Raw genomic sequence first — 14468 nt, 5'->3', positions numbered from 1 at the left:
CAGAAGATCCCAGCAGTTACAAGACAGGACCCATAATGGCAACATTAGCATCTAAGAATAGTCAAAGGTCTGTCATGGATACCAAGCAAGAGGTTCAGAGGAACAGAACTGAATTTGCAGTTTCAGGACTTTCATTTTCCTCTGGACTCCCAGAATCTATTTTCAGGGTTAGAACAGCAAGGCTTGGGTGGGTAACTGTCATCCAGGATTTTTTAATTCATGACTTGTGAAGTGTGCTCCTTATCCTTATACAAACTGGAGAGAGAAGTCGTTATTTAGGACTGCAAGCAGGATTTTAATGTGAACTGGGGGAAAAGGGTAAAATAGATCTGTTACTGAGAATCGAGGAAAGTCAGCTGGAGGGAGGAAAGACAAACAGCACCTGCTGTATTTCTGACATACGTGCAGCTCACAGGAAAGTTGTGGCTTATTGCCCAAGTGAGCAGTAATTTTTGCTGTGTAAGTTGTCTCTTGGGGTAGGTAAGAATTTGTCAGGTTTTGAGGAGAAAGATAAAACAGTGCAGATGGCCTGCTCGTACCCTGACAGGGTTGCACAATATTGGTTTCTCCCAGATAAAAATTAACTCTGTGTGTGCTCTTGCCACCCCACACCCCACTCGATAAGAAAACCTAGTTGTTTCAGAACCAGGAAAGGTGAAATACAGTGGAAATTAAATACCTGGAACGAGATCATAGTTATTACAGTGATTCAAATTTAAAAAAAAACCCAAACCAAAACAAACCCCCAAACCTGAGTATCCACTGTGAATGTGATTTTCTTTATGCTGGAATTGTCTTATAAAAAACACATCTAGGTTTAAGGGATTTTCTAGTGGTCACACAACAAAATATGCAGCTTTTCCCTGGGAGGAAAACCTGTCACTTTTTCCAAAAGTTGTGTTCCAGCCTTGTCTAAAGGTAGAAGGCAGGAATGGACTGTGTGTATATACATGTGCATTCATGCATATTGGTCTCAATTCATCCAGGAATAGATGCTATCTTTTGCCTTAATAATTAGAGTACTTAGGTCACTTAACAGAAGAATTTCAAGATACACAGTGTTTCATTGCCTGTATGTTTTTTCCCATCATGAGTCTAGGTAAAAAAAAAAAGTCTGAATTTCTAACAACATGGCACCATGTTTGTACAGAATTTGTATTTGTGAAGATTGTTCTTTTTCGAAGCTTTATGTTCCAGTGAAACATCATCTGTAGTCCTTTCCTTTGTTTTGGACAACTGTGGATTCAGGTTAGCCATCCTCTGGCATGTCTCCATTCCCACGTGCTCTTCAAGTGTAGCTAGTGGCTTTCAGCTATTTTCATCACGAGTGGGGAAAAAAATGTCTCTGAAGGCAATGGAAACTAAATAAATCACATAGGTTTCCTTTGTAAGTCCCATTGAAAGCAGATGGTGGGCGTGGAAGGAATTGCTGAGATGGCATTGAAGACTCATTCGAACACCAAGCAGGCTCCAGGAACAGGCTTTTTAAGATCTGATGGGGTCGAGGTGTTGTGAGTAATTAGTGTTCTATTTCTAACCCCAAGTTGTAGGCCAGCCGTACCTTGATGGCAGCAGCGAGGAGCAGGTCATAGTTGCCAATCCTCCTGATGTTTGCCAGGTAGTAGAAGTGACAACAGAAAGCGACGAACAGCCCCTCAGCATGAGCCAGCTGTATCCCCTGCAGATCTCCCCTGTCTCATCCTATGCAGGTAAGCATCCTGGCATTGCTCTTTTTGGAAATGTTTGGAAGACACTAGGGAAAGGGAGCTCCTCCAGGGTAGTTGCCAAAAATCCAGAAACATTTGTTTGGCTGCCTTGGGCATTTTTAATGAAACTTACAAATTTATAGGCCTATTCTCACTTCACCTTGGGAAACAGCATGGCAGATCTGAGGTTGGAAGTGTAAGCTGGAGATTTTATAGCCTGTGGAAAAAAGAACCTTTTAGATGTAACACAGAGAAGTCTTTTTTATTAGAGGGACATTTTCAGTGATACAAATGATGTTCTGCCCCTTCCTCCCTAACTTACTAAAGGTTAAGGATTTTCTCTACTGTATGTTTCCTGAGTGCCTAGCAGAGTCGACACAGAGTGCTAAGGGCTGTACTGGTGGTATATAATGTAGACAGGGAGCTAAGGGCCCTGAGGGAGATCTGTCTTGTTACAAACAGTCTGCAGACTAGAACAGCCATGGAGTGACTGATAACAAGTGGCCCTGCAAACAGCAAAGCTGGTTTCCAACGTCAGCCTCCCATCTGGATTCTCTGATATCTAAAAGGGAGTGAGATAACAGGCTTTTCCTGAGTCAGAGCGCTAATGGTTTCTCTTTTTTGTCTGACCCTTTATTTTCATAAAGCTGGTAGGATGTTAAGAGTCTTTGGCACTCATTTATCCCTTATCCAAGTCTGACAGTGTGTTCAGAAGTTGTTAGGGATGAACAGGCACAAATCCACACATGGGCACACTGTAGTCACTTCAGTCATACAAGTCTGATTTCCATAGGAAGCAGGGCAAAGCCACGTTTGAAAGTAAAAAAAAGATTTAGATCCAACCTGTCATTCCTTTTCTTGACATATTGCTAGCTTGCAAGCTTCAGGAGACTGAGTAGAAACACAAATGTAATCTTTCTAAGCAAACTTCAGTATTAATTGTTCCCTGTGCAATTTATTATTTTACAGGCTTTGCCTTTGACTCATTGGGCTGAAATTACTTCCAGACACATTTTTATAAAATACATATTTAGTAATTTTTATCTTTGGGTCTGAGTGAAGAGTATGATGTTCTTTTGAATAGTCTCCAATGTTAGTCTCACACATGTTGATAAACGATTATGCTTCCCAATGTGTTTAGTCTGTAATGACCAAAGCATTTAGAAGGGCTTTGCAAAGCATGAAGTGGGGGGATGAGGGTACTTTAACTTATTAGCAGCTGGAAGATGGGGCCTTTGAAACATTTGTCTTATTTCCAAGTGCTTCTTGCCAAACTTTTCCCATCTACGTGAGCAGGACAATGATGCTTTTTTTTAACCTCAGCTACAGGATCTAAGTTCTTGTAATGCAAATAAAAGTCACTGTCTTGGTCTGGAAGTCATGGTGGTCGCTTGGGCTGGGATAATAGAGAGGGGTGGTCTGGTGACAGGAGAACCACCCTGATACGAGCAAGTCATGAGCTACCTCCCTTAAAGTCAATGCCTACATAAGGAAAATGAAGCGTGGCTGAAGTACTTTGCTATCCCCTTATCTTAGAATGCTGGTGGCCTTCAGCTGTCCTCTTATGCCAGGATCTGCTGGTCCATAACTCAGATAACACAGAGATGATTTCATGCCACTGACGTGTTTTTGAGTGCATCTCAAGGCAGCTCTTGATGATCCTCATTACTCTTGCTAGAGGCCAAGAAGAAGAGAAGTACTGCACGAGTCTGTCCTGCAACGAGTCCTGTTTCATATATCCATGAGCAGAGGAAGTGTTGGAGTGTGCACTTATGAAGTTTACAAGTGACCCCAAATAGGGGACACCACTCGATATGCTTGAGGGAAGTGCCACCATGGAGAGAGACCTGAAGGGACAGCAGGAGTGGGCCAACGGGACACCTTAAAAATTCAGCAAGGAGAGATGCCAAATACTGTGCCTGGCAAGGAAGAGCCTTTTGCAGCAAGAGGCTGGGGCTGATGGGATGGGGAGCAGCTCTGCAGAAGGGCAGGTGGGCAGTGAGCTGAATGTGAGACAGCAGAGCACCTCGGCCACAGAGAAGGCTACCAGCTTTCATGGACAGTTGATCTAAGGAAGTGATTAACTCCCTCTACTCAGCACTAGTTACACTACTGCTGGAGTATTTCTTGAGCCCCCCAATCCAAGAAAGATGTAAACAAATGGGAGCAAGCACAGGGACGGGCTATAGTACTCACTCTGTGAACAGAAACTAGGGAACTAGGGCTTGTTCATGCTGGAGAAGAGATGGTTTTGAGTACCTCAGAGCAGCCTACCCCTACCTGCAGAGATGTTATTGAGAAGGCAGAACCAGGCTCTTCATAGCGGTGTGTGGTGGGAGGATGAGAAACAGCAGGCGTAAATTGAAGTGAGAGAACTTTGTCCAGATGAATATAAGTAAAAATGTTGTATTTTTCACCACAAGGACAGGCAGGCAGTGGAATGGAATGCCCAGAATGATTGTGCTGACTCCATCCTCAGAGATTTTCAAGACCTGTCCGGATAAAGCCCTGATCAACCTGATGGAGTCCTGTAGCTGGCTCTGCTTTGAGCAAGAGCTCAGGCTGTAGACTTCCTGAGATCCCTTCCAGCCCACATTGTTCTGTGAACCTCTTTTAAAGTATGCATGTGCCTTTGAGGAGGGAGTTAAGGACAGGACTTTGTGGTTTGTTAGAACTCTGACACTCTTGTGACTATTTCTGGCTTTATCTTGCTCCACACAACCCCATACAGGAGAAGCACAAGAGCTCTGGCCTCATGCTCATGGATTTTCTGGGTAGAGCTGCCTGCTCTGTCAGGAGCTGCTGCTGAATGGCAGGAAAGAGTATGACCGTAACAGCTGTGCAGGAACAGTTAGTTTAGCTCTTTGAAACAACAGCAAAAAGTAGCCTGAAGTATCAGCTGTCCTACATAAAACAATTTTGTTTCAAAAACACCTCTAGTTCCTTTCTGAGGTTACTCAGGCAAGTGATACGAGTGGCCCTTGTGAGTTTTCTCATATTTCCACTGAGGTCTGTGAAACCCATTTTTTTAGTACAGAAGCTGTTGTCAACCTCCTCTTGTGTTTGACACTGATTCAAATAACCTTCCTGATTGAAATAACCTCTCTTAACTTTCCATGCCTGAGTTGCTAGCTTCCCTAGCTTTGCTAACTATAGTGCTATCTCTTGTTCAGCATTTTGTTATGTATAAACAGCAAGGATGGATTCCTTTTCAGCTGCATCACTTTTTTTTTTGTTGCCACGTTTCTTCATGTCAAGGAATATGTTTCTTGTCTTTGTGTCGATTCCTCGTATTGATTCTATCTTCAGGACTGTTTTTTTTCGTTGCACAGATTAATTTCTGCTGCTCCTCCTCTCAGTATGGTCTAATTATCCTGCTCAATCATGTTGGCACACCTCTCTCTACCTGGGCCAGTGAATGAGAAGCCCTGCAGAGTGTTGGCTTCATGGGGCTTCGCAGTTAGATTTAACATTTTGGACTACTACTCTGCTGCCTGCACACTGCAGGGGTGACTCTGGCATAGGAGAGGTGATGGCTTTGGTATTAGTACTCTGGAATAGCTTAGCTGCCTAAACCTAATGCTTAACCAACCCTCAAGAGAAGGACAAGGTGCTGCCAGTCTCTCTGAAGACATGCAGGGGCATGATTCACAGTGTTTGCACCCTTAGCAGATGTGTTATGTCCAGTGCAGAGGGCGAGGTTACTCTCTGGGAAGGCAGGATTTTCTCAGGAGCTATGCAAACCAGTTGGTGTGGGCTGAAATGTGTAACACAGCAGAGAGTGGAAACTGGGACTTGAGAGCTCCCTTGTCCACCACAGTAACGCATGAGATCCTGCGTTCAGCCTTGTGATTTCTGTGTTCCCATTGGCTTAGGGTATGGATGAGCCCTATCTGCTCAGCCTGGCTTCAGGGTGTTGGAGACAGGCCTCTTCCAAACGCTGTTGGTAGCCCGGTAGATGCCTAAGATTATCTTCCCAGGAAACAGGACAAGTCGTTCAAAACCCCAGGAACTGAAGGGCACCTGCAATTGAGTTCTCTGCTTTTCTGGGTGAGGGTCTAGGCACTAGGTGTCTGTGCTGAAAGCAGCAGCCATTGCTGCAGACCAGTCCTGAGCAGAGAGGGTTGTGCTCTGCCTCAAAAGCATCTGTGGCACAGCACTCTTGGTCAGCCTGTGGGCCAGGAACCTGACCCTCAGCCACTGGCAGACCTGTATTCACACACACCCGGGCTTGAAAATACAGTCAAAATTGCTGGGTTTTGGGCACTTCTGCAAGAGAAGGATACAGCTGCCAGAGGATGGCTGTCCTGCTGCGACTGCACCCTGCTGTTCACACCCTGGTTGGGGTGATGGGGGTGAGGGAGGCCGTGTTTGGCAGCAGGGAGGTGATGGAGATGGAGATAGTAGGATTTCGACTTGCTCCAGTGGTGGGTGAAGGGTTGAGAAGTAGTCTTGGGGGAGGCTGGGCACAGGTGGCAAAAGCAAAACAAGAGCAAAGTATAACAACAGTAATAAAGTGCCCAAAGTGCCAACAAGCCCCTGAGGCAACAGGCTGAGATAACAGTGCATGAAACAAAAGTACACTTATCTCCTCTGGAGTGCAGTTCTTGCTGGTTTTGAAGGGAGGTAAAACCAAGGATTTGGACAGAACTTTGCCCTTTGCCAGGCCTGGAGCTGCCAAGAGAGAACGAGGGAAAGGGAGCATCCCTTGCTTTCAGGAGGCTCTTCCCTTTGCCCAGAAAGTGCAAATCTACTTCTTCCTTCTCCATTGCTGTCTTCTCCAGAGTATAGCCATGTTAACTGTGATAACCATGTGAATTTACCACAGTTGTTCAGTGCAGCCATACTGTTTAGCCCATGGATTGCTATTGCTGTGGCAGGGGGTCCACGTTTCTCTGTTGTTTTCTGATTGTTTGGCCTGACTCTGTTTGCTTCCACTTGTCGGAAGTGGATCAGACCTCTTGAGATGGATTTTGCTACTGTAGATTAGAATAGTGTGAGTTTAATCTTTGTTTCTGTTTTCATTTGACAGAAAGTGAAACAACTGACAGCGTTCCAAGTGATGAAGAAAATGCAGAGGTAAGTGTTTTCTGGATTTTTATTTAACACTGTGGAGGAAGGTCTTGAGAACAACGTCCTGAGGTATTCTTCTCCCTTCTCTACTTGCAACTCTCTACCAGTGGAGTAGAGTAATAGCTGGGAGAGAAAAACAAACCAGGAGTGTTGAAGGAAGACGGATATTTGAATGATTGTCACAGAATGGCTATCTCTACAAATTCTTTCCTCCTTGTCTGTCCAGCCTAAAAGGAGATTAATTTGGATGATAAAACGTTCTGGAGGATCATCAACAGTGCAGCGAGTATGTTAGTATGATGCATTGACATGGCTGGGTATTGACATGGTTGAGTATTTATTTTATCCTGGTTGAAAACATGCTCACTTTGTTTTCCTTAAATTAAATGGCACCTGAGCTCACATAATGGGAGGAAATGCCTACATGTATGATAGAAATGTAACTGGAATGTTTGAGGTATTAGAACTAAATTTAGCCAGGGAAGTTAAGGATAGTAATAAGGCATTTTTCAACTACATCAGCATCAGAAGGAATATTAGGGGAAATGTGGACCCATTACTGAACACAGAGGGTCCCCTGGTGACTGAGGATGCAGAGAAGGCCGAAGTACTGAATGCCTTCTTTGCTTCAGTCTTTACGGTCAAGGATGGCCCTCAGGAAGCCCAGTCTGGCAAGGATAACAGGATGGCCAGGACAGCAGAGCACTTGCCCTGGGTGGAAGAGGAAGAGGTTAAAGACTTGTTGGCCAAGCTTAAGGCTCACGAGTCAATGGCTCCTGATGGGATGTATCCTAGAGTGCTGAGGGAGCTGACTGATGTGATTGCTAAGCCTCTCTCCATCATTTTTGAACAATCATGGAGGGCAGGTGAGATGCCTGAGGACTGGAGAAAGGCCAATGTCACGCCAGTCTTCAAAAAGGGCAGGAAGGACAACCCAGGAAACTACAGGCCAATCAGCCTCACCTCCATCCCTGGAAAAGTGATGGACCAACTCATCCTGAATGTCATCACTAAACATATGAAGGAGAAGGTGGTTGGTTATCAGGGGGAGTCAACATAAATAAATTAGTATACAATAACCAAGAAATGCATTCCACTTCTCATCACTGTCAGAGGACATTGTATTTTAAGAGTTAACCTGCAGGTGAACTACCAAAAATGGGAAAAGAAATGTTGAAGATTAAGTTGTACCGGAAGTTAACAATTTCCGTATCTTAAAAAGCAATGGCTGATGAATGACCCAGGAAACTACAGGCCAGTCAGCCTCACCTCCATCCCTGGAAAGATGATGGCACAACTTGTCCCCAGTGTTGTAATAAACACTAAAAGGTGGTTATCAGGGGGAGTCAACATGGCTTCACCAAGGGGAAATCCTGTTTGACCAATCTGATAGCCTTCTATGAGTGCATAACCAGCTGGCTGGATAAGGGGAGAGCAGCAGATGGCATCTACCTTGACTTCAGCAAGGCTTTTGACACTGTCTCCCATACTACCCTCATTGGAAAGCTCAAGCAGTGTGGCTTGGATGAGTAGAAAGTGAGGTGGATCAAGAGCTGGCTGAATGACAGAGCCCAGAGGGTGTTGATTGATGGCACAGAATCGAGTTGGAAGCCTGTGACCAGTGGAGTTCCACAGGGATTGGTTCTGGGGCCAGTCTTGTTCAACATCTTCATCAACGACCTGGATGAGGGGACAGAGTGTACTCTCAGCAAGTTCTCTGGGAGGACTGGCTGATTCCCCAGAAGGCTGTGCTGCCATTCAGCGGGATCTTGACCAGCTCGAGAGTTGGGCAGAGAGGAACTTTATGAGGTTCAACAAGGACAAGTGCAGAGTCTTGCAACCCCAGGCACCAGTACAGGCTGGGGGTCAAACTGCTGAAGAGCAGCTCTGCAGAGAGAGACCTGGGAGTCCTGGTTGATAATAAACTAACCATGAGCCAGTAATGTGCCCTCCTGGCCAAGAAGACCAGTGGCATCCTGGGATGCATCAAGAAGAGTGTGGCCAGCAGGTCGAGGGAGGTTCTTCTCACCCTCTACTCTGCCCTGCTGAGGCCTCATCTGGAGTTCTGTGTCCAGTTCTGGGCTCCTCAGCTCAAGAGGGACAGGGAAGTGCTGGAGAGAGTCCAGTGCAGGGCCACCAAGATGATCAGGGGACTGGAGCATCTTTCATATGAGGAAAGGCTGTGGGAACTGGAGCTGTTTAGTCTAGAAAAGAGGAGACTGAGGGGGAATCTCATTAATATTTACAAATATCTATATGGTAGGTGTCGGGTGGTTGGGGCATCTCTTTTTTCTGTGGTACCTAGCAACAGGACAAGGGGTAATGGGATGAAGCTGGAACACAAAAAGTTCCACTTAAACTATTTCACTGTGAGGGTGAGGGAGCAGTGGCACAGGCTGCCCAGAGGGGTTGTGGAGTCTCCTTCCTTGGAGGTCTTCAAGAACCTTCTGGACATGTTCCTATGCAACCTGATCTAGGTGAACCTGCTTCTGCAGGGGGTTGGACTAGATGATCTCTAAAGGTCCCTTCCAACCCCTACCATTCTATGATTCTATGTGAGGTGAAAGGTATTTCTGGGTGAAAGGAATCTGTGGAGAAAGTACCCACCTCGTGAACATTTCTTGAGGTTCACTTAGGCAAAACCAGCACTCACCTTTTCGTTTGGAGCTGCCATCAAGTGAGCAGAACTGCTGATCTCCTTAAGTACTTAGGGGCCAGGGGAAGCTCCCTGAAGAGACCTGGATGCTCTGTGTCCGAGCTGCATTTTTGCAAAAGGCCTCACTTAAATCTCTCTCCTGCTGTGTCCACTAGAAAGCCCTCTGAATCCCCTTTCTTGGAGAACTGCAGGTTATGCAGCTGTGTAACAACACAGCACGACGTTGGTTTTGTCTCTTATGCCTCGGTTAGGATGGAAGCCCTTATGTAGACTGCCAACAGTAACACCTCAAACCTCCTTTGACAGAACATGCCATTGTGGCATGTGTGATGGGGAAAGGACCGTATGCTCATCTTTCCTTATCAAACCTTCTCTCTTTTGATGGGGGACACGCCATCAAGTGACAGTGGTTTTGTCATCAGCCTCATCTGTGCTGACAGATTAAGTGGCTGTTAGAGAGGTGTTGGGTCTCTGTGCCTGCTTGTTGGCAGGAGGATGCTCTCTCCAGTAATGGAGAAGACACTTCCATTTGGAGTGCTGAGTGTTTAGTTGTCCTTTAGATTTCTGTCCCCAGCATCCTGGGAAGAAGGCCTTTACTTTCCACTGTAAGAGTGGGCAGAGCTTGAATGCCAGAGAGCCACCGAGGTTTAGGCAGACGACTTGAGAAAGGGAGAAGCATCTGAGAGCAAAGGCGTCAAAGCCAGTGGCTTGAGGCTCAGGCTTTGAGAGATACCTCAGGCTTTGGGGTAGTTCCTGTGGAGTTTGTGAATGTTTCTGTCCTCATCTTGTTACTCGAAGCACTTCACAAAGACACGTTTACTCATGTAGTCTTCCCTCCTTTTGTTCCCCTTTTTGTAGGGACGACCTCATTGGCAGAAGAAAAACATTGAAGGCAAACAGTATCTCAGCAATCTGGGAATGAGGAACACTTCTCATATGCTTCCCAGCATGGCAACTTTTGTAGCCAACAAACCTGACCTCCAAGTCACCATCAAAGAGGAAAGCTGCCCACTGCCTTATAACAGCTCCTGGCCCACTTTCCCGGACATCCCTCTGCCACAAGTGGTGTCCACGGCCTCCACAAGCAGCAGCCAGCCAGACCGCGAGGCACGGGCCAGCGTCATCAAGAAGACGTCAGACATCACCCAGTCGAGAGTCAAGAGCTGCTAAGCCTTCGGCGCTGCGGTTTTTTAGCTTTGTTTTGTTTGGTTTTGTATTTGCGTTTCTCTAGGAGAGGTTCATCCCTTGACGCACACGAGACAAATCTAAGGTAAAGCCTTGGCAACACGAATCATTGCTGTGTCCGACTCCAGTGCCGGCGTGTTTTTAACTCAGGACTCCAGCCGTAGGGATGTACACCCGAACCCAGGCGGATTTCCAAGGTTGCTACGTAGGAAAACAACCCAAGAACTTTGGCCCACTCGCAGGTTCCAGTGTTTCGTAAGAGGACCAACCGACTACAGGGGAAGTGGTGCTGCTGCGCTTCCTGCTGTCAAGGCTGTGATGGAACTGAAAGCCTCAGAATGGAAGAGAAAATGTGAACTAGCTGGAATATTTTTAAATAAAGAAAAATCTATTGTGAATATTGTACATAGTGCAGTACTAGCAACGTTGCGGTCTGCTTCTGCACCTTATTAAGAAAGCACTTACGAAAGGCCTTTTATTACCTTGCTCTACTTAATGGCACATTGAAGGTCCCTCCCCACCTGTATTCTTTTCCAAGGCTATTCTTGCTAAAGTGTCTTTAAAGAATAGGGGAAAGGAAAGGAAGTTCAGACTTGGATTTCATACGTTTTAAGACTGCTTTCCTCATGTTTGTTTCTAATCTGCTATGCTTGAATGCCGCGTGGTACAATAGGAAAAACAAAAAAGAAAAACCTATTACAGAGATGTTATGCAAATTCCCAGATTTAAAAAAAAAAGAAGAAGAAGAAATACTCTAATTCTAACCAGAGCAAGCTTTTTTATTTTTTATACAGGGGAATATTTTATTCAAAGTAAAATTCTAAAGTGAATATAATTTTTTTTAATCTTTTCTACAGCAAATTTATAATTTTAAGATTCAGTCCTTGGTTATCAGCAGTTATTACATCCTTGTGGCACATGTTTTTTTTAATTTTGTAAAGGTAAAATAGCTTTTATGAGCTCATGTAGCAATCAGATTATCCTGTGGATTGATAATAAATATGGTATATAGTTAAATTTTTAATAATCCCCCTGTTTGTCTCTATTTTTTAATCTTTCAGAAGCCCCAGCTGGCATGGATTTGATAGGTGAATGTGACCTCTTGGAGTGAGCAATTAGTGTGAGCTACCTTCACTATTTCTGGAGTCCCCATCTAACAGGATGGGCAGTACTGTGCTTGAGGCAACTTGAGGTGGAATGAGGAACTGCAATTTCAAAGTGGTGTACTCAAGTTTGGCCTCACATGCAGAGATTGGGGCACCTCTTTTGCTATTATTTTGTGTTTGGGCTTTGAGCAAGTCACCTCATGAAAGGGATTCCCTGGGATGGAAGGGATCCATCCCCTGCCCTAGGTGGGCTCCGCTGTGCTTGACCTGTTCCTCATAAATCTCTGTTCAGCACACTCACAATTTCCTTGTCCAGGAAAATTTTTATTTTACAGAGTTTCAAGCAAAGATTCCCTATTAGTGGGATGAATCAGAAGTCAAATAAACATTTTCCAAGGCTTTCAACATCTACCACATGATGGCAAGTTCTGATTCCTTTGGGCCTTCGAGGGAAGCTGCTGAGAACCTAATGAAGGGTGCACAGTGGCTTGCAGGGCTGTGTAAGGGTGGTGGACAGGCTGTACTATAGGCCCTGTGAAGTGCTGTACACTTGGGGCTGTCACTGGCATGGGCAGAAGTTGAAAGCACTTGCCCTCTTGCCATTTGTTAAGCTGTTGGAAGTGACACAGACTGCTTCAGGTACGTAAAATACATGGACACAGAGTGTTCTTCAGGTGTGATTCCCATTCTGATACGAGCCTGACAAGTTGAGCTAGGTACCCTGTGTATTGGGCTGATGAGCAGTAACATGCACAAAAATGGCTGTATCACAGGGAGATGGGCTAACTGGCTATAGAAAAGGGAAGGCAAATGGTAGGATTTTGTTGTCTTCCAAACCTGGTGCCACAATTCCAAATTTCATCACAAGTCCATATGAAATTTTCAGGTTTGTCTTGCCAACCCAGTGCCTTGGTTGCCTGGGAAGGCAAGGTGAGTTCTGTGGTTAAGGCTGGGAGGGGGAAGAAGCCCTGAGCGGTATTTGAAGTAAATGTGAAAGCTTGTAATGGTTAAAAAACATCCCATGTAAACTTCTGATCTCTGTCCCTTTTATTTGATTGGTGCCTCTCTGGGTCCAGAAGCCACAAGGTTTGGTCTTGCCCCAGGAGGTTGCATCTACACACGTGTGTCTGTTGGAGGGCGTTGCAGTGATCCTGTGGCATCCCCAGCCCTTTGCCAGCAGGCTTATGAGGCTCATGGCAGGTTTCTTTTTCTTCGTTTTGAGACTTACTTGGAATATTTTTTAGATTTTCTTAACACAGGCTGCTTTGGTTTTTGTAAGTTTTTCCAAACTTCCCAGCTAAAGATTAGAAGTTGCTCTGTAGCCTCTTGGAGCTCCTGTTAAGATTATGGGCTCTTTTGTTAGGGAGGGATCTCATAGGATCACGGGTGAGCCAGGCCTGGAAGGGATCCCTAAGGCACATTGGTTCCAGCCTTCTGTTGAAAGCAGGATCTTAGAGTAGGTTATCCAGGGCCCTGTCAAACCACGTCTTGATTTTTTCCATCAAGGTAGTTCTCTTATAAGCTTTGTGAATGCATTTCCTCCAAACTTTCTTCTTGTGGCAAGTTCCCTGCCTTGTGACTGACCCTCAGGGTAGTGATGTGGTTGGGGCTGGAAGCTGCAGGTGGAGAGTGGCTGGAAAGGGTCTGTCAGGGGCTAGAAGAGTCACCTCCTGATGAATTTTTATTGCGGGGAAGGAAGAGTTGGGCCAACTAGAAAAGAAGACCCAGAGCTGCAGTTATGCTGCCGAACAGGCTGCCGAACTCAACAGAGGGCTGAGGCTGGAACCCTCCTCTTGGGAAGGCTTGTTTTTGGAAAGGAAGGGCTGCAGCACTGGCACTGAGGGCGAGAGTCGGGGCTGAGGGAAAGAGGAGGCTCAGTTGTGTGGAACTGGAAAGCGCCACACAATGTAAACTATATATTGGCATTCATCTTCTCCTCTGAGGAGTATTTAGTCTGTGGACAGAGAGAGGCTTTTGCCTCTGACGCAGCCTGGGCTTCGCGTTAAGAGTTAAGGCCAAGAGAAAGCCCAGAGGCAGGGCTCTGTGGGGAGTGGAAAACATCTTCTGAAGCAAACAGTTGACTGAAGGCTTTTGCTTTTCTGAGAGCAGCCGACCTCTGCAATGGCTTGCTCTCTCCTCACCTTTTACATTGGAGGTGTTCAATGTTGGCATGCCTCTGCAGGCCCCCACCCAGGAAAGCAGCCATGTCCATTGCATGATATACTGCCAGAAGCAGTGGGCTGCCCTCATCTGTAGCAGTAGTTTGAGCTCCCACCCACATTACAGAGGAAGCCTGCTAAAGGCCTTGCACCTTCCTGCAAAGCCCTTTTCTATGTCTGACATTCTTCCACAAGTGCTCCCTGATCTCAGTCCTCTATGTCCCTGTGAGAGAGACAAATATTTGCCCTTCATGGCAAAACATTGTGACTTTGAGTCCCTGAGGCTCATTTGCATGCCTACCTGGAGCATGGCTTCCAAGAGGGCTGCCAGAGACGAGTGAGTGCCTTTTCTATGTGTTCTCCATGGGTTTATGTGAGAGCCTGCCTTCATTCAGCAAGACCTGCTGGTCACTGGCCCAAGGAGATGGTTGCCCAAGGGCTGCCCAAGTGCTTCTAGGCATATAAATGCTTGTCTGCAAAGTAAACTGCCACTTGCCAGGAGAAGGATTTGCTGCCCTTAGCAGCAGCCACCTGAAAACCGTGAGTAGTCGATGAGGAAAGGCAGACACCTCCAGTTTAACCC

At 45.9% G+C, this 14468-nt stretch overlaps 1 protein-coding gene across 3 annotated transcripts in view; it reads left to right on the top strand.

The window, feature by feature from the left end:
- Nucleotides 1-11018, top strand: part of IRF2 (interferon regulatory factor 2) — a 44147-nt gene extending 33129 nt beyond the window's left edge. For all 3 annotated transcript variants that reach the window (XM_061991890.1, XM_061991889.1, XM_061991888.1), the window contains 3 exons: nt 1545-1709; nt 6739-6785; nt 10294-11018. In XM_061991890.1, the coding sequence (XP_061847874.1) occupies nt 1545-1709; nt 6739-6785; nt 10294-10605 (524 nt within the window). In that variant the 3' untranslated portion in view covers nt 10606-11018. The remainder of the gene's footprint in view (nt 1-1544; nt 1710-6738; nt 6786-10293) is intronic.
- The last annotated feature ends 3450 nt before the right edge of the window (nt 11019-14468 follow it).

Source organism: Colius striatus, chromosome 3, assembly GCF_028858725.1.
Source record: "Colius striatus isolate bColStr4 chromosome 3, bColStr4.1.hap1, whole genome shotgun sequence".
NCBI classification, from domain to species: domain Eukaryota; kingdom Metazoa; phylum Chordata; class Aves; order Coliiformes; family Coliidae; genus Colius; species Colius striatus.
Note: the sequence above shows the minus strand (reverse complement) of the source record. Positions and strands in the feature narration are given on the sequence as shown.